Source organism: Neoarius graeffei, chromosome 9 (genome assembly GCF_027579695.1).
Source record: "Neoarius graeffei isolate fNeoGra1 chromosome 9, fNeoGra1.pri, whole genome shotgun sequence".
In the NCBI taxonomy this organism is placed as follows: Eukaryota; Metazoa; Chordata; class Actinopteri; order Siluriformes; family Ariidae; genus Neoarius; species Neoarius graeffei.
In genome coordinates this window covers 94,046,573-94,066,453 of record NC_083577.1, presented here as the reverse complement: position 1 = coordinate 94,066,453, position 19,881 = coordinate 94,046,573, and the positions used below count along the sequence as shown (strand labels likewise).

Below are 19,881 nucleotides of genomic sequence, written 5' to 3'. Positions count from 1 at the left end.
GTTTTATACTCAATTTTTTGATGAATTATCATGTGCTGAGTTTCTCTTCCTCAGATTAACTGCTCTGTAGAATGCAGCTGTGTTTTTGGCTGTGCCTTCCTGAACACACTTCTTTTTTCCAACTGAGAATAAACTGTTGTACTTCATTCGTTTAGAAGAAGCTGAGAGTCGGCAGTTTTGTGAACTCAGAGCTGTTTGATGTTGGAACATCACCAGCTCATGGACTGATGGAGAATTCTGACTTTGTCCACCGTCCAAGCTTCTACCCTTCTGTCATGTGTGTTTAGATTGGACAGGGCTGTGGTATGGCCTGTCCCTAACCCTATTAGTTGTTGTATAAATCAGTCAGGCACTTCAACATGATGTCACCCTGACTTCCTGTTTGAAAAGGAAATACATCAACATATGGAATCTAATTACAACTCTCAAGCTATTTCATGAAGAAGTTCAACTTAGACAAGGTAATATTTACAGGAAGAAAGCCTGGGCATGGATAAGAAGTAAATAAAACATTTCATGTATTTTTGGTGAAATATATTTGTTTTCTTAAAATAAAGATGATCAGATTATATTTTGGGCAGAAAAACTCAAAATTCTGGTCAAAAACTGCTGATGGTTTGTGATTTTCAGAATTTTGCCACAGTGACAGTCTGATGGGTTTTCCCAGACCGCCTCATACGTTACCCTCGTTATTGACCCTTGTCTCCTCCGTACTCTGTTTGACTGCAGATCTGGATCTTCAGATGAAGTTGATGAACGGGGTGAACGGCTCTGGTGCTGAGAACCTGATGGACATGGCACACACAGAGCTTGGACCGGCGCTGAGCAGCACCACAGGTGGGAACGGATCCATAACCGGCTCGTTTGCCTCTACCGACTTGGTGGAGCAGGATGAGGGGCTGCAGATGGAGGACTCCTCCACCTCAGCTCCGAAAGAGATGGAGATCTTCACCGTGGCTGCAATGCAGATACCCTGCCGCTGCACTAACTCCTACGCCTACCTGTAGTGGCCTTAGCTCTGCTTCTGGGGGAGTTTATAGTGGAGGGTGTGTGTGTGTGAGAGAGAGAGAGAGAGAGGTATCTGATAAAAGGGAAAATGGTTTGTTTTTATTTTCATTGGTTTTTATTATCCCCCGCTGACCGAAAGGACTGAAGAGGGATTATATCGTGGTGATGTCCATCCGTCCTGGGAAGGGTACTCACCTTCTGAAATCAACTCCTCTCACAATTTTTGGAGGAATTTCACAAAACTTGGCAGGATTTTTTGTTAGATGTCCGTAATACGCATATTGCAATTTTGTTTGATTCAGTCGCATTTTACCAGAGTTATGGCATAGTTACCAGCGGGGGATATTGTGCTCTCAGAGCACTCTTGTTTTGAATATGGGCCTCGTTTATCACACTACTTATGAACAAATGTACTCAGAAATGAAGCTTGGGAAAATGTACATGTCGTGTGTGTGTGTGAGTGAATTTTTACATATAGAGATCAAATGATTATACGATGTTGAATTGTATAATCAATCATCGACAAGTCACTGAGATTTTATATTCGCATTACGCAGGTTATTTCTGTCTGTTACACACACCAATTTAAAGAAGTTTTGGAAGAAAGCAATTCCAAAATTAAATTAACACAAATGAGGCAAGCTGTTCAAGTAGGACAAAAATAATGGCACCCTGTAAACAGACTAGGAGTTAGTGTGCATCTGCGGTACGCACTCTTTCACCCTGTCCTTGCCATTTTGTCTTATTTTCAACTGTCTCCTTTTGTAGGTGTGGTTAAACATAAATGTCGTGAACGTGTGTGATCATTTATGGTTGATACGCATGTGAGTGTGAAGAGATTGATAAATGAGGCTCAGTAGTAGAAACTAATGTAATATGTGAACATGGACTGGAACACCGTTCCCATTTTGTGTTTAGTTTTTGCACAATAATTTTGTTCCCTTAAAGCTCCGCCCTAGAGTCTGAGTGATGTGTGGGAGGAATTTATTTCGCTTTAACTTCAAATTATCTTATTCCAAATTATCAATATTTCTCGTTGATGCAGCTTTTATACATTTATATTTACAGTTATGTTTAATCCATTTAATCACTTGATCTCGATTGATCATATTTTCTGTATTTTCTTTTTAAAGTCTACAGTATTGTGACTATAAGTGGGAAATGTTTTTATAGCTTTGGTGGCCATTTAATTCATATATAAGGCTGATAGCAGGTTCTGACACCAGTTCATTTGCAATAATCGATAAACTGTACGTGAGCATGAAGTTAAAATGGTAGATGATACATGTCTTCAGTGCATGGCAGGTAGTTTTGAGGAAGATGAAGCACTTGCTGTATGTATGTGTTTAATATTGACGCACTCTGTTTCATCATTAAATATCTCAGCCTGATGTGTGATGTGCACCGAGTTTGTGTGTGTGTTTTTTTTTTAAGTTTCTGCTCCAGAATTACCAGAGATTTGTTTTACTAAATCCTGTGCAACTCTGTGAACTAACATCCTGTTTGTGCTTGGAATGATTACGATTCCTTAAAGCCTTAAAACAGACTCTTACCTTGTGCTACTTTAACCCTGGAGCTGAATAAATAAATAATGCTCTGATCGAGAAATTCTCAGGAAATTGTTGTGCAAAAACCATCTTTACCTTAAAAGGCTTGGTTTCTTCTTTCCAACACCAGGACTCACTGGTGTGAGTGAGAACGGGGGCGTGTCCGTCGGAAGACTCGGATGTGGGGGCGTGCCAGAGAACATGGAGGAGGAGGAGTCAGCAGGTGTGGAGGAGCAGTATGAGCACACGTTCTTCTACACCATGCAGCTCTTCCATGGGTCTTAAAAAGGAGAGAGAGAGAGAGGGGCCGGAAGAGTCGGGATCCATCACACTAACGTCCATCTGAGCGGTTAATGGTGAACAGCAACACTGAGGCCGGCACTGACTGAATGCGTGTTACAGTGTGAGTAAAGCAGAGGGAGCACTGAGACGCGCTTCCCTTCTTAGCAGCAGTAAGAAAGATCAATAAAATGTTCTGTGGTGATCCTGATTCTTACCAAGTTGCTTCCTCATGTCAGTATCTAAGCCAAAACCCCTTCACTCGCACTAACTCGTTCTGGAACAGATGGTATCGATGCCTCCTTGCTCAAGAGGATATTATGGAGTGGCTACAGGCAGTCTGTCTGAATCTGACTGTTTCTGTCCACTAGCACATCAGTATTAATCACAGCATAAAGGATTTTCACTGAGATTACGTTATACTGCCTTTATTACAGTCCTTTTGCTTTGAAATTGTGTGTTCAATCCAAATAAAAATCGTTTCTCTTCACCGAGTTGCTCTTTAATTTTGATTTTTTTAAATTCATGTTTCGTGTAGTCTGAGTGAGCATCTACTCCACATGCACCAACCTCAGCAGATGGAGGATCAGGCTCGTTCTCAGCCTCGTTAGACAGTAACACAGTGAAATGGGACTCGTTGCTATGTTACGACTTGTGTAATCCTTTCTGAGTCATGTTCATGAAGGGTGCCAATAATTATGGGTACTGGCTGATTAAATGTTCATACACGGCAGTGTTCCTCAGATCTGAACTTTCTTGTTTAAACAGCTGAATCATCATTCCCCCACCACACACACGCAGTGTGAAATGAACTCCTCCCTGTCTGGAACACAGAGTTCCTTTTCCCCCCACAGCACTTCCGCGTTACCCAAAACGGAGAAAGCCGCACACGTCACTGCTGAGGCATACAGACTGTACCAAGAGGAAAAGTAAGTGGGTGGGGGACTCAGGAGGGATAGAGGAAAAGCAAACTTATTCCACAGATTTTTGTTTTAATACACATTTAAACATTTACTAACTGAAAACATAACACTTCATTAGCATGGAGCTAACTTGAAGGAACACGTTCTTCTTATTTTTATGGTATAGTTTGTTCGCGCCCACCTTGTGCTCCCCCTGTGTGTGAACGCAGTGGTTTATTCCGAGCTCTGTCAGACAGAGACCCGCCCCCAGGCGGAGTGGAGTGTTAGCGGTCGCTTTAGTTTTGTTTCCTGAACAGTCTACATTGTTGTATAAGCACTCGAGTGGTGGATCTGAATTAGTGAGCCATGTCCACTCCTGCCCGACGGCGGCTGATGCGGGATTTTAAACGGTGAGGGTTTTTAATTTTTAAATTAAAGTCGGAGGAGGTATCAGATCTTTGGCGAATACAGCGACCACCTGTATTCGGACAAACCCCGCCTTCTCCATGGTGAGTGGTTACTCACGAATGCGCAGCGCCAATCGGGAGCTCGTATGTGATGTATTAGCCAATCGTGAGACAGGAAGCGGGGCTTGCCTGATAGGGCTGGGAAGAAAAGTATCTGGCTAAGCTCGCTAGCACTTTGGCAGACGGCCATGTAATTCCATCATAAACATTCAGAATAGTGAGTTATATTGTGTTTTATATCATACAAACAACAGAGCTGGGGTTTAAAATGTGATAACAGAGAGCCAGCTAATTAGCATTAGATCCTAAAACTTCATTAATGTTAATGAAACCCTTATGTTTTAATCTAAACCAAAAACTAACATTCTTCAGCTAACATTCTCTTCAGCTATCTCCTGGGGAACCTCAGGAACCTGTTCTCTGATATTTAGTGTGATTTTTGGTGTTATTTATATTACGTTGTTGTGTAATTAAGGTGTATATATGTGTGTGTGCAGGCTGCAGGAGGATCCTCCAGCTGGTGTGAGTGGAGCTCCATCTGAGAACAACATCATGGTGTGGAACGCTGTCATATTTGGGTACGAGATCAGAGAGGAAGTTCTGGTTATAAATCAGGATGAGCTGCCCTGGTGGGGATAGTGATGGTGACAGTGATGATGATGGACGTGATGTCACAGTTGTCACTCGAGGCACAGTGAACTCGAGTTAAACGTATAAACGAATCCGATCAGAACAGCGCTCATGAAAACCCAGACGACCCGATCCACACTGACCGCTCGTTCATCAGCTGTTTAAAAACATCCAGCTGGTGGTGAAACCCACCACAAAAACTCATTACCACATCGCCTCACAGTCAATCTCAAACTTCTCTTCTTTCTCAGGAAGATTTTTCCATAAAATCTCACACTGGGCCTCGTTTATTTGTATGTTGGTTTCTGTGTCAAACTAAACCGAACTACAGAGAGTTTCACAAACTTTGATTTCCTTCATACTCTCGTGTGTGGATCAGCCATAAAGTACAGAGTGCATTCCTGACACAGCTCATTTGCATATACCGACGCCCACAGAACTCCATAAAAGGTCAAGTTTATGTGTACAGCGCTTTTAACAACAAACATTGTCGCAAAGCAGCTTTACAGAATTTGAACGACTTAAAACATGAGCTAATTTTGTCCCTAATCTATCCCCAATGATGAAGCCTGTGGCGACGGTGGCAAGGAAAAACTCCCTCAGACGACATGAGGAAGAAACCTCGAGAGGAACCAGACTCAAAAGGGAACCCATCCTCATTTGGGCAACAACAGACAGCCTGACTATAACATTAACAGTTTTAACATGAAGTCAGTTTCGTTGATGTTATAAACTCTTCATTGATGGAAACTTGAGTGCAAAACTGTTCATGAGAACCGCAGTCCTAAAGTTAGCAAGTCAACTGTAGTCCTAAAAGGTAAAGCACACAGACCGCTGGAAGAACGAAATGAGCGATCAGAGCAAAGACTGAAAAACAGAAGTGGAGGTTATTTAGACTCACTTCTGTACCAATAATAATGAGTGCTAAAACATCATCAGAGGGGTTTGTTTATGACTCTGTGCAGAAGGACTGGTCCATCCTCCATTTATACACACTTTATTCTCAGAATATCTATCTATCTATGTTCTTGAATTAAAGTCAGTGATATACAGTGGTGCTTGAAAGTTTGTGAACCCTTTAGAATTTTCTATATTTCTGCATAAATATGACCGAAAACATCATCAGGTTTTCACACAAGTCCTAAAAGTAGATAAAGAGAACCCAGTTAAACAAATGAGACAAAAATATTATACTTGGTCATTTATTTATTGAGGAAAATGATCCAATATTGGCGGCACGGTGGTGTAGTGGTTAGCACTGCCGCCTCACAGCAAGAAGGTCCGGGTTCGAGCCCCGTGGCCGGCGAGGGCCTTTCTGTGTGGAGTTTGCATGTTCTCCCCGTGTCCGCGTGGGTTTCCTCCGGGTGCTCCGGTTTCCCCCACAGTCCAAAGACATGCAGGTTAGGTTAACTGGTGACTCTAAATTGAGCGTAGGTGTGAATGTGAGTGTGAATGGTTGTCTGTGTCTATTGGCCCTTTTCCACTACCCTTTTTCAGCTCACTTCAGCTCACTTCAGCCCGACACGGCTCGCGGTTCGACTACCAAAAACCGGCACGACTCAGCTCGTTTCAGCCCTGCTTAGCCCCTAAAACTCGCACCGTTTTGGAGTGGGGCTGAAGCGAGCCAAGCCGTGCCGAGTGAGGTTGGGGGCGTGAGCAGACACTCCCCTGTGCACTGATTGGTGAGGAGGAGTGTCCTCACATGCCCACACACGCCCCGCGAGCGCGCTGGGATCTGTAAACACCGCAAACCCGGAAGGAGAATAATTACGAATTACGAGAATTTCTGAAGCCTTATGCGCCTCGCCTCATCTATACGCTCTTGCCAGTAACTGTCCGCGTTGTCGGTGACAACAAGCCACAGCACCAAGACCAGCAACACTAACGACTCCATGTCCTCCATGTTTATTGTTTACTATTCGGGTCGTGAGACTACCGCTTAAAAGCTCACTGAATCAGTGACATACAGAGCATCGTGGACGAGTTCGCGGAGCGCAAGGCTCGCCGTATGCCCTTCAAATAATGCGCGCAGTAGGCTATTGATGTTTTATTATGAGCCATGTACAGTATGTCACCTAATGTTTTTTTGTTTCTGAGTTACATGTTCGTTTGAAGGACTTAATGTACAAAATAACATAGTTGCACCCCGTAGTGTTGAAATTGGTAAACACAGTGCATTCAGTGAGGTTTGCACCGCCCTCCTTTTATTTCTGACTCTTCCTGTCACCGTTGCAACCTCTGAGCGCTCATTCGTATGCCCTTCAAATAATGTGCGCAGTATAGGCTATTGATGTTTTATTATGAGCCATGTACAGTATCCTAATGTTTTTTGTTTCTGAGTTACATGTTCGTTTGAAGGACTTAATGTACTAAATAACATAGTTGCACCCGGTAGTGTTGAAATTGGTAAACACCGCAGTTGCGGACATTTTGTAGCCTAAAATGATGTTATGATAAGCTTTAATAAAGGGCCCGGTCATTTGCCCCGCCCCCGGCCCGGCTCTGACTTGTTCCGCCACTGTCACTGATGTCACTGTTTGCGCTGCTTAACGACATCACGTGACGTCCACCCACTTTCGCTAACTCCACCCAATGTGTCCACCCACTTCCAGCCAGCACGGTTCAGCGCGGTTGTAGTCGAAATGCAACTCCAACAGCCCCGCTCAGCTCGACTCAGCTCGACTCAGCACGGCACGGCTCAGCCGCGTTTGTAGTGGAAAAGCGGCATATGTGTCAGCCCTGTGATGACCTGGCGACTTGTCCAGGGTGTACCCCGCCTTTCTCCCGTAGTCAGCTGGGATAGGATCCAGCTCGCCTGCAACCCTGTAGGACAGGATAAAGCAGCTACAGATAATAAGATGAGATGAGATGATCCAATATTACAGATCCATGAGTGGCAAAAGTATGTGAACCTCTAGGATTAGCAGTTAATTTGAAGGTGAAATTAGAGTCAGGTGTTTTCAATCAATGGGATGACAATCAGGTGTGAGTGGGCACCGTTTTATTTAAAGAACAGGGATCTATCAAAGTCTGATCTTCACAACACATGTTTGTGGAAGTGTATCATGGCACGAACAAAGGAGATTTCTGAGGACCTCAGAATAGAATAGAAAGCTTTTATTGTCATTATACAAGTACAATGAGATTTAAAGCTTCACCATAAAGTGCACACATAAATACTAAAACATAGGAAAATATGTACAATAAAACTAATATAAAACTACTACTAAAAAACTACTGACAACTATACATAAACTATACATAAACTTGTGCAAGTCCCTGAAGGAACACAGGTGCATAGCGGTAACAGGGTTGAGAATAAAGTGACTCGCTGCATCAAGTGATAGAGGTAGCATTGGCATATACAGATGCCTATTTTCAGTATGTAGGCAACTAAAAAACAGATGATCTAACTTGGTATGATAGTGCAATAAGACAGTTTACAGATAGCTATGATATTAACAGTGCAAATATGACAGTTTACAGTACTTAAAATGACAAAGGAAGAGGATGTCTAAGAACAGATGAACTGACTTGATATGATGGCGCAATATGACAGTCTTGTGACATTTACAATGCAAATATGACAATTTACAGTCTGACAAGGAGAGACTAGGTTTGAGATCAAGTGGTTAGCAGCATTGTGGTGACGGTGACCTTGTCAGTGGTGTTCAAGCATGACAGTTCCTCAGTGCAAACTTGAGTTGAGTATTGTGACAGCTCTTGGAAAGAAACTGTCCCTGAGTCTGTTTGTTTTGGCTGGTATGGCCCTGTAGCGCCTGCCAGAGGGCAACAGGTCGAAGAGGTGGAAGCCAGGGTGTGTATAGTCTTTTATGATGCTCTTTGCCCTGCCTAGGCACCGGGAGTTGTAGATAGTGGACAAGGGAGGTAGAGGGCAGCCGATGATCTTTTGTGCTGTGTTAGTCACCTTCTGCAGTCTTTTTCTGTCCGCTTCGGTGCAGCTTGAGTGCCACACTGACACAGCATAGGTCAGCAGGCTCTCAATGGCTGACCGGTAGAAGGTCACCAGCAGGTTCGTGTCAAGTTGCTCCTTCCTGAGCACTCTCAGGAAGTGTAGTCTCTGCTGCGCCTTTTTAACCAGTGCGGTGGTGTTGGCTGCCCAGGAGAGGTCAGCAGAGATGTGGACCCCAAGGAATTTGAAGGACTCCACTCGCTCCACACTTTCGCCGTTGATGTACAGGGGGGCAGGGGCGGCTTTGTTCCGTCGGAAGTCCAGGATGAGTTCCTTAGTTTTGGAGATGTTCAGCGCCAGGTTGTTGAAGGCACACCACTCGTTGAGTCTCAGGACCTCATCACTGTAGGCCACCTTGTTCCCCTCTGTGATCATCCCCACCACCGTTGTGTCATCTGCGAATTTCACAATGATGTTCTCAGGGTGCAGGGTGAGTGGGTCTGCAGTCATGCGTGTAGAGTGAGTAGAGTAGTGGGCTCAGCACACAGCCTTGGGGCGAGCTGGTGCTGAGCGTGCGGGCGGATGAGAGGTGGGGACCCAGCTTCACGTGCTGGGGTCGGTTGACCAGAAAGTCCTTAATCCAGGAGCAGGTGGAGGGTGGGAGCCCCAGGTTGGCCAACTTGGGGATAAGAATGTCCGGTATTATTGTGTTAAAGGCTGAGCTGTAGTCAATGAAGAGCATCCTGACATAGCTCCCCCTTTTCTCGAGGTGGCTCAGTGCAGCGTGGTTATTGCATCTTCAGTGGATCTGTTTGGCCGGTATGCAAACTGTTGTGGGTCGAGGGTGGGGGAGAGACAGGCTTTGATGTGTCTCATCACCAGTTTTTCAAAGCACTTTGTGATGACTGGAGTGAGTGCTACTGGGCGGAAGTCGTTGAGGTTGGTTGTGGGTGACTTTTTGGGGACTGGGATGATGGTGGCTGATTTTAGGCAGGCTGGGATGTTGGCTTGTTCCAGTGACAGATTGAAAATGTCAGTGAAGACTGGTGCTAGCTGGTCAGCACATGCCTTGAGTACTTTCCCTGGTACTCCATCCGGTCCTGTGGCCTTTTTGGGGTTGACAGCACGGAGCACACGTCTAACGTCCTCCACCTCCACAGTGAGTGGGGTGGTGTCAGAGGTTGGTGTGGGTTGTAGTAGGGGTTGGGGTGGTGTGACTGAGTTCTGAGCTTGGGACTCAAAGCGGGCAAAAAAGCTGTTTAGCTCCTCTGCCAGCGCCGCGTCTGAGTCCCCAGGTGTCACAGCACAGCCCTTGTAGTTGGTGAGGGACTGTATGCTCTGCCACACCTGTCGGGGGTTGTTGAGTTGCCCTTCTATCTTCCCCTTGTAGTCTGCTTTGGCGGCCTTGATGCCTCTCCTCAGGTTGGCGCAAGCTGTGCTGTAGAGTGCTCCGTCACCGGATCTGAAGGCTGCATCGCGGGCCCGGAGAAGTGAGCGGACCTGGCTGGTCATCCACGGTTTCTGGTTTGGGTACACCTGGATGGTCTTTTCCACAGTGACCATACCCATGCAGTACTTGATGTAAGACAGTACTGTGTCTGTGAATGTGGCCAGGTCCTCATGGTGGAAAGTCTCCCATCGTGTTTGTTCAAAGCAGTCCTGGAGTCGGGGGAGGGCATCGTCAGGCCAGGTGATAATGGTCTGTCCTTTGGGCTTTGTTTGTCGGCTGAGGGGGGTGTATGCTGGAGCCAGGAACAGTGAGAGGCGATCTGACTGTGAGAGGTGATCTGACTGTCCCAGGTGAGGGAGGGGTATGGCTCTGTATGCACTCTTGAGGTTAGAGTACACATGATCTAAAGTTTTATCCTCCCTTGTTGAACATTTCACGTGCTGGTGAAATTTCGGTAAAACAGTTTTGAGATTTGCCTGATTAAAATCTCCTGCGATGATGTGCGCGCCGTTTGGGTAGGCACGCTGGTGATTGTTTTTGGCGTCAAGCAGTAGAAAGAGAGCGGTTCTTACATTAGCATCCGGTGGTATGTAGACGACAGTGATGATAACGGCGGCTAGCTCTCTGGGCAGAAAGAAGGGTCTGCATCTCACCGACATGAATTCTAAGTCCGGGGAACAATGTCTGTCCAGTACAGTGCTATTGTTACACCAACCTTCATTCACGTAGATGCAAAGCCCACCACCTCTTTTTTTCCCCAGAGTCGCTGGTCCTGTCTGATCTATGTAGCGTGTGGCCTGCTAGCTGCACCGAAGCGTCGGGTATTTGTGGATGTAGCCACATCTCTGTGATGATTAACATGCAGCATTCTCGAACGTAACGATTTCCAGCCAGCTGTAATTCCAAATCGTCCGTCTTGTTTACCATGGATCTGGCGTTGGAGAGGTAGAGGCTTGGCAGTGGAGGTTTGAGTGGCTGTTTTCTGAGCTTAGTCAACAGGCCGGCTCTGCAGCCTCGCTTTTGCTTCCTCTCCCGACGCCGCCTTCTTCGCCTGCCAGACCCGATAACAATCCACGGAGACCCCGCTGGTCTCACTATCTCATCTGGAATGTTGTGCATGCGATGGAAGTCGTTACAAACCATCATTTTCTGCTGGAAACCAATGTCCAGTAAGTCCATACGGTTGTAGTGGATATTGAAGTCCGGTACAGACGAACAACACGCAAAAATACACACAAAAAACATAAACGTGCACAGGTAGGGAGAGCTTGTAGCCGCAGCATCCTCATCATGCACCGCCATACTGAGAGAAAAAGCATTGTTGATGCTCATCAGGCTGGAAAAGGTTACAAAACCATCTCTAAAGAGTTTGGACTCCACCAATCCACAGTCAGACAGATTGTGTACAAATGGAGGAAATTCAAGACCATTGTTACCCTCCCCAGGAGTGGTCGACCAACAAATATCACTCCAAGAGCAAGGTGTGTAATAGTCGGCGAAGTCACAAAGGACCCCAGGGTAACTTCGAAGCAACTGAAGGCCTCTCTCACATTAACATTGGCCAATGTTCATGAGTCCACCATCAGGAGAACACTGAACAACAATGGTGTGCATGGCAGGGTTGCAAGGAGAGAGCCACTGCTCTCCAAAAAGAACATTGCTGCTCATCTGCAGTTTGCTAAAGATCACGTGGACAAGCCAGAAGGCTATTGGAAAAATGTCTCGTGGACGGATGAGACCAAAATAGAACTTTTTGGTTTAAATGAGAAGCATTATGTTTGGAGAAAGGAAAACACTGCATTCCAGCATAAGAACCTTATCCCATCTGTGAAACATGGTGGTGGTAGTATCATGGTTTGGGCCTGTTTTGCTGCATCTGGGCCAGGACGGCTTGCCATCATTGATGGCACAATGAATTCTGAATTATACCAGCGAATTCTAAAGGAAAATGTCAGGACATCTGTCCATGAACTGAATCTCAAGAGAAGGTGGGTCATGCAGCAAGACAACGACCCTAAGCGCACAAGTCGTTTTACCAAAGAATGGTTAAAGAAGAATAAAATTGATGTTTTGGAATGGCCAAGTCAAAGTCCTGACCTTAATCCAATGGAAATGTTGTGGAAGGACCTGAAGCGAGCAGTTCATGTGAGGAAACCCACCAACATCCCAGAGTTGAAGCTGTTCTGTACGGAGGAATGGGCTAAAGTTCCTCCAAGCCGGTGTGCAGGACTGATCAACAGTTACCGCAAACGTTTAGTTGCAGTTATTGCTGCACAAGGGGGTCACACCAGATACTGAAAGCAAAGGTTCACATACTTTTGCCACTCACAGATCTGTAATATTGGATCATTTTCCTCAATAAATACTAGTGCATCTCAAAAAATTAGAATATTGTGAAAAAGTTCAATATTTTCCATCAGTTATTTAAGAAAGTGAAAGTTATATAGACTCATTACACATAAACTAAAATGTTTCAAACATTTTTCTATTTTAATTTTAATCAGTATGGCATACAGTACAAAAACAAAAAAAACCCATCTCAAAATATTAGAATATTTCATTTCGAGTTTGAGTAAAACAGTATGAACACAGTGTATCTCTCGGTCTAGTTCAGTACACACAACCACAATCATGGGGAAGACTGGGGACTTGACTGTTGTCCAGAAGATGATCACTGATGCCCTCCACAAGGAGGGTAAGCCACAAAAGGATGGCTGGAAAAGGTGCACAAGCAACAGGGATGGCCGCAGTCTTGAGAAGATTGTCAAGAAAAGTTGATTCAAGAACTTGGGAGAGCTTCACAAGGAGTGGACTGAGGCTGGTGTCAGTGTATCAAGACCCATCACAAACAGACCTTCAAGAAAGGGGATACAACTTTCGCATTCCTAATATCAAGCTACTCCTGAGCCAGAGACAATGTCAGAAGTGTCTTATCTGGGCTAAGGAGAGAAAGAAATGGACTGTTGCTCAGTGGTCCAAAGTCCTCTTTTCAGATGAAAGTACATTTTGCATTTAATTTGGAAATCACGGTTCTAGAGTCTGGAGGAAGAGTGGAGAGGCACAGAATCCAAGGTGTTTGAAGCCCAGTGTGAAGTTTCCACAGTCTGTGATGATTTGGGGGGCCATGTCATCTGCTGGTGTTGGTCCACTGTATTTTATCAAGTCCAAAGTCAACACAGCCATCTACCAGGAGATTTTAGAGCACTTCATGCTTCCATCTGCTGACGAGCTTTTTGGAGATGCTGATTTCCTTTTCCAGCAGGACTTAGCACCTACCCACAGTGCCAAAACTACTACCAAATGGTTTGCTGACCATGATATTACTGTGTTTGATTGGCCAGCCAACTTGCCTGACCTGAACCCCATAGAGAATCTATGGGGTATTGTCAAGAGGAAGATGAGAAACACCCGACCCAAAAATACAGATACACTGAAGGCCACTATCAAAGCAACCTGGGCTTCAATAACACCTCAGCAGTGCCACAGACTGATCACCTCCATGCCACACCGCATTGATACAGTAATTCATGGTAAAGGAGCCCCAACCAAGTATTGCGTGTATAAATGAATATACTTTTCAGAAGTTGGACATTTCTGTATTGTAAATCCTTTTTTTGATTGATCTTAGGGAATATTCTAATAATTTGAGATACTGGATTTCTGATTTTCATGAGCTATAAACCATAATCATCAAAATTAAAACAAAAAAAGGCTTTAAATATTTCACTTTGCATGTAATGAACATAGAATATATGAAAGTTTACCTTTTTGAATTAAATTATGAAAAAAAGGAACTTTTTCATGGTATTCTAATTTTTTGAGACGCACTAGTAAATGACCAAGTATAATATTTTTGTCTCATTTGTTTAACTGGGTTCTCTTTATCTACTTTTAGGACTTGTGTGAAAATCTGATGATGTTTAAGGTCATATTTATGCAGAAATATAGAAAATTCTAAAGGGTTCACAAACTTTCAAGCACCACTGTATGTCACTGACTTTAATTCAAGAACATAAATAGATAAATCCAATACAAACCCATAAATTAAGACAAATAAAACTAATCATTAAATTCTGAGAATAAAGAATGTGTGTGTAAATGGAGGCTGGGCCAGTCCGTCTGCACAGAGACTGTATTTCCCCTCGGTCCTGTTCTCTGACTGACTGAACCAATACAAGGATGTGTTTTTGATCAAGACTCTAAAGCTCTAAACTATGCTGTTGTGGATAAGGGCGTCAGCTAAACGTTATAAAATCCAGAGTTTAAACTGTGCAGTGTGTTCCAGACAGAACACTGGAGTCATTCACGCAGATTATACAAGTTGAAGTTGCTCGAGTTGAGGTTTCCATTCATTAGTCCTGTAACGTTTAAATTTCCACCACAGTCGAGAGCACGAGTCGGACACGGACGTTTTTCAGAATTTACAGGATTTTCACAAAGAACACGTTTCTTGTGTAAAAGCTTACATGAACAATTTGATTTACACAGAAATCTGTTGGTATCCAGCTGAGGCCCAGTGTCAGGGTTCATCACGTCGTCATCATTAGAAGCTGAGTGTGTGTGTGTGAGAGGAGACGTGGGTCAGGTCAACTGTAACAGACACAAGCAAAGTTTAATCAGTATTTTGAAAATGTTAGCAGTGAGAGAACATTGTAATGAAACAACTCTGACCCCGGATCCACAGCTCATCAGCAGAGCTGCCAACCTTTATGCATTTTGCGTAGCAGATACGCATTTGGACATCAAACTACGCTGCTACGATTTAACACTTCAAAATATGCAAAAAGCCATTGATGGCTTTGAGTTCAAAGATCTTTAATATTCCGGTTCAACTATCTGTGCATTCGCGCACTAGGCAACTCGTCTATGGGTGTAACCGCATTGACCAGCAACCTGTAGAAAAAAGAAGACTTCGACCAACCACAGCGCTAGTTTTAAACTCTTCAAATAGGCCTAGGCTATGAGGCTAAGGCCTCTCGGTCGATCTTCATACTGTGACTGGTTTTACAAGGGAGGGCGGTGCTAAACACTGTTTCGAAGGTAAATGGGTGGGGCAAGGGTATTGTGAATAAAGCAAGGACACCCGTCCTAACGTCATAGTTCAAAGCACAGTGTTCCGCCTTATCTGAAGGAAATATTTGTTCCAGCTTGTTTTGATATTTGACCCAGGCTTCTCAATCCAAAAAATATTGCATAGCCTAAAGTGAAAATATAGTAGCCTATTGACGTTTCCATCCAGTCAACCGATAGACGCGTTAAAATCTTCTGAACTAGGCTACTCGTGCATGTGAGATTCAATGAGCAGCGCACGAAGTGTTTTCACGTAAGTGCGTGTAGTGGATGATGTGTGTTTGTGTGTGTGCGTGCCTTGCAGTTAATAATACACATGACGTCAGATGAGGATACTGACAGAGAGAGAGAGAGAGAGAGAGAGAGGGAAGCAAATCTAAAAAGAAGCGAGTCTATGCCCCTCAGAAGTTCCTAACCAAGTATCAAGATCAATGGCCATGCCTCCGCCCCCTAAACTGCCTAATCATGCGTTTTGCACACTGTGCAATTATGATTTTGACATTAGCCATCAAGGAAATACAGGTAATAATATTGCTAACATAGAAATGCTTGCATTTATATACATAGGCCATTATTTTTCCAAATTAGGCCAGGTCAGTGAATATGAATATTATAAAGGCTATGTTATTGGATAGGCCAGAGTAGCCTATAATTTATTTTCAGTAAATTTTTCTGTAAGTGTGGTTATCAGTTTGCATTTACTAAATATTAATATTCAAAAATATATAGGTACTCTGGAATATTCACTTTCGATGTTTAGTGTAGCGAGGAGCAACAGAATCTCTTTTACAGTCAAAACTAAATTTATGAAAAAAGGATTGTGTGTGTGTGTGTGTGTGTGTGTGTGTGTGTGTGTATTTTGCAGACTGCCGGCAGCTATTTTAAAAGACATAGGCTATAGCCCTTTGGTTTTTCTGTTATCTATACAATATAATGCTAAATGTTAAAAGGGACATAGCATGCTATTTGGGATTCTTTGTTGTTTATAATTCCCAATGTATTTAAGACACAATATGCCAAAGGCAGTACATTTATCCCTTATCTTTAAGTTTAAGGTCTGTATAAAGGACATATTTTTCGGGCACAGTTGCCTTGTGCCAAATGTCTTGGTGAAAGCATTGGAAATATTTATGCCTTTTCATTAAAAGAGTTCTTGTTTTCTTCATAGTCTACTTGTATGTTGAATAACTAGATATGGTGGTGAGTGGGAACTCTGTGCTTAGTAATACAGTGTAATGAGTGAGCATGTGAACAATCAGTACTGATCAGCAAATGTGCCTGACCTCGCACTGTGCTGTGCCGCACCGCCACGATAAGTTGCTACTCAAAATTTTTTTCCAAGCTTGGCAGGTATGCATCAGTATGTCAATGCTTCGATTCCAACACGGGGCTCGTCTGGAGATTAGTGGGCTGATGTTTCAAGGAAAAATGCCAGGTGTAATCAGAACCAGAATACCCTATATCGTCAGTGCAATTGGCATACAATGAAATTTGCTGTCTCTCTTAAAACGAAGGAAAACTGAACCCCATTCACTCACACACGCTCTCTCGCGCACACACTCACGGCTCTCACACTCACGGCTCTCACACTCACTGCTCTGTCTCTGTGTTTATTCGACAGCCCTGAGGGAACACCCTTTGAAGATGGTAAGTGATGGAATCCTCATGTGCAGAATTTAAACTCGTTTATAAACTGAATTGATTTGAAGGAACGTGAACATGGTGTGTGTGTGTGTGTGTGTGTGTGTGTGTGTGTGTGTGTGTAGGTACATTCAAGTTAACGGTGGAGTTTACAGAAGAATATCCAAACAAACCTCCAACTGTGAGATTTGTCTCCAAGATGTTCCACCCGAACGGTCAGTTAAACCTCCATCCTGAGATCAGCATGGAGATTTTACACACACACACACACACACACACACACACACACACACACACTCCTGATGGTAGACAGCGTTAAAAACACACACACACACTGATGGTAGACAGCGTTAAAAAACACACACACACACTCCTGACTGTAGACAGCGTTAACACACACACTCCTCTGACTATACACAGCGTACACACTCACCTGACTATAGGCAGCGTTACCCCCCCCCCCCAAACACACACACACTTTCATGGATTCCTCATGTAAGCCCTGCCTTCTGTTACTTTGTCTTGTGTTTTTTTTTATTTTTCATCCTGATGCTTGTCGTGTTCCTCATTGCTACTGTCTTGTTTTCATTCCTGGTGTTTTGTTTGTTGCTTTGACTCTCCTTTGTGAATAACAAGTCTCCACACTCACATCCTTCTCAGCACCTCAACCCTGATAAATGTATTAAGTAGAAATGTCAAAATCTCGAGAACAAGCGAGAGCACATTAATATAACTTATTACAGTATATTATTATTAGTTACTCTCGATGTTATTGTGTGTAGTTTATAAGTGAAACGTTTTCAGAGGTCTATACAGAAAGACAGTTTTGATATCCCGTTTTCTCCTCTGTGTGGTTTCAGCTCTCCGCGTTAGATTTCGGACCCTGTTCACCGTCAACGCACCCCTCCCGCTATATCTGCTGATGTTTTTGTTGCTTGTTTTGAGTTGTTGCCGGTTGCGTTATGTTGAGGCAGTGTGAGTGCTGTCGCAATGTCATTACATCGTTTACGTCACAACACGCAAACCTGATGGTTCTGATTCCCGCTGGAGCCGTAATGAAGAGGTACAGAAACGTTGGTGGGGTAACAGGAGACATTAAAGTTTGGAGTTCACCGTTCTGCTCTCATTCACACAGGAAACCATTACAGCATAATAATCTCTGTCTGTGCCTGTCTCCCCATCACTGTCTGTCTTTGTCGCTCACGTGTGCTCTCTTTAATTTTGTGTGGTTTTATTTAACATGTTTTTAATCTCTGAATGATAGGAGTGGTTTAAAATTTACCCCATGTTTAACATCACACAGCAACATAAATCTCTCTCTCTCATCTCAGTGTATGCAGATGGAAGTATTTGCCTGGACATCCTCCAGAATCGTTGGAGTCCGACGTATGACGTGTCTTCAATCCTGACCTCTATTCAGGTGTGTGTTTACTTACTTCACACGTGTCTCATCGACCGAGGGAGCAAACGCACTGACTGCACAAACACCCCCCGTCAGCTCTGACTGTAGCTGAGTTAATCACAGCGTTACTTTTCCTCCACAGTCTCTTCTCGACGAGCCGAACCCCAACAGTCCAGCCAACAGCCAGGCGGCTCAGCTGTACCAGGAGAACAAGCGCGAGTACGAGAAGCGGGTGTCGGCCATCGTGGAGCAGAGCTGGAGAGACAGCTGACCCCACACACCCTCTCTCTGTTGCTGTTTAGTGGAAATTAAATATTTACTCATTATGGGTTTGTTTAAATTTTTTTTATGCACTTTACTTCTCGTACAGGATCATGGGTTTGTGTTTCTTGTACACGATTGAGTGAGAAAACCCTGCACGTCTCATTTCTGATACACACACGCACGCTTCCCTGAATAAAAACTCATGCTGAGGTTTAAAGAATGAAATACTGCTAAAAAACAAACCTCACCCATGTCAGTATTTTAGGATATGAGACACACGGTGGTTTTTTTTCTTAGTCTTTGATGTGTGTGTGTGTGTGTGTGTGTGTGTGTGTGTGTGTGTGTGTGTGTGTGTTCCAGCTAGCATGTACATAAAGATATGATGGATTATGTATGTACAGATTTTGCACTGGTTGTTGGTCATTTTTTCAGGACTTGTAAATAATGGAAATAAAAAGCAGTTACACTGAGAACTCAAGACACGTGCTGGTTTTTTATCGTGTGGTTTCAGAAAATCAAATGTGCAAGTTTCAGAGCACAGCTGACCACACCTTACACCTTATGAACAACAGCGTTAAAGTTTTCTCTCCCCTTTTGTATAGAACAGAACCACACCCACAAGTCTGTGTCTCCTCCAGTCACTGTACTTCACTGACTGACGAGAAAGAAACGACGTCACTGAACTAAGAAAGCGATATGGAAGGAATAACCCGCTATTAACTGTAAACGCATAAAATGTTCACAGTGCCATTCTTTAAGTTTTAATTGTATGTAAAGTCACTGTGGGGTGTGTAAGAGGAATAAAAACACTCCATGCTGTGCTGTTACAGGAAAATAATCAACTTGGAGCTGGAAACTGTGACTCCACTTCATCTCCACACTGTCACTGATTATTTTACTATAACAGCACAACATGGCATGGTTCATTCCTCTTATACCACAACACTGCATTTTTATCCATTTATACTTGCATTTAAATGACGATGAAACTTGCTCCTGTTCACACACCTTGGGTTTTGTTGTTTTGTTACAAAGAAACAGTACCGTGTGTGAATTTCCTTCCTGAAAATGTCTCAAACTAAAGTTTTAGCAGCTTTACCTCTGACTGTTACTGGAGACTCCTTCCACAAATGTTCAACAGACCTCTCCGAGCATAATGATTATACACACACACACATTTTAAAATGTTTATGTTCATCAAAGCGTCTGCTGTATGAGTACCTGTGAATTAGTGGTTGCTATAGATACAATGCTATAAATACACATTAATACAAACCTGAGCTGCTGTTATAGAAAATTAATCAACAC

At 43.6% G+C, this 19,881-nt stretch overlaps 2 protein-coding genes across 3 annotated transcripts in view; both read left to right on the top strand.

Moving 5' to 3' along the window:
* LOC132892097 (ankyrin repeat domain-containing protein 10-like) overlaps nt 1-2,412 on the top strand; it is a 44,871-nt gene extending 42,459 nt beyond the window's left edge. The window contains 1 exon segment of the mRNA XM_060930492.1: nt 730-2,412. Within this exon segment, the coding sequence (XP_060786475.1) occupies nt 730-1,007 (278 nt within the window). The 3' untranslated portion in view covers nt 1,008-2,412.
* Nucleotides 2,413-2,851: 439 nt separating this feature from the next.
* On the top strand, nt 2,852-19,046 carry LOC132892099 (ubiquitin-conjugating enzyme E2 A-like). Of its 2 annotated transcripts, none has more exons than XM_060930495.1 (6): nt 2,852-2,958; nt 4,701-4,781; nt 16,888-16,913; nt 17,033-17,122; nt 18,239-18,327; nt 18,452-19,046. In XM_060930495.1, the coding sequence occupies exons 1-6, from the start codon at nt 2,945-2,947 to the stop codon at nt 18,578-18,580; spliced, it is 429 nt and encodes a 142-aa protein (XP_060786478.1). In that variant the 5' UTR covers nt 2,852-2,944; the 3' UTR covers nt 18,581-19,046. The 2 variants fall into 2 exon arrangements, with proteins under 2 accessions (XP_060786478.1, XP_060786477.1); XM_060930494.1 differs by lacking the exon at nt 2,852-2,958 and adding an exon at nt 3,990-4,146.
* Nucleotides 19,047-19,881: the final 835 nt, after the last annotated feature.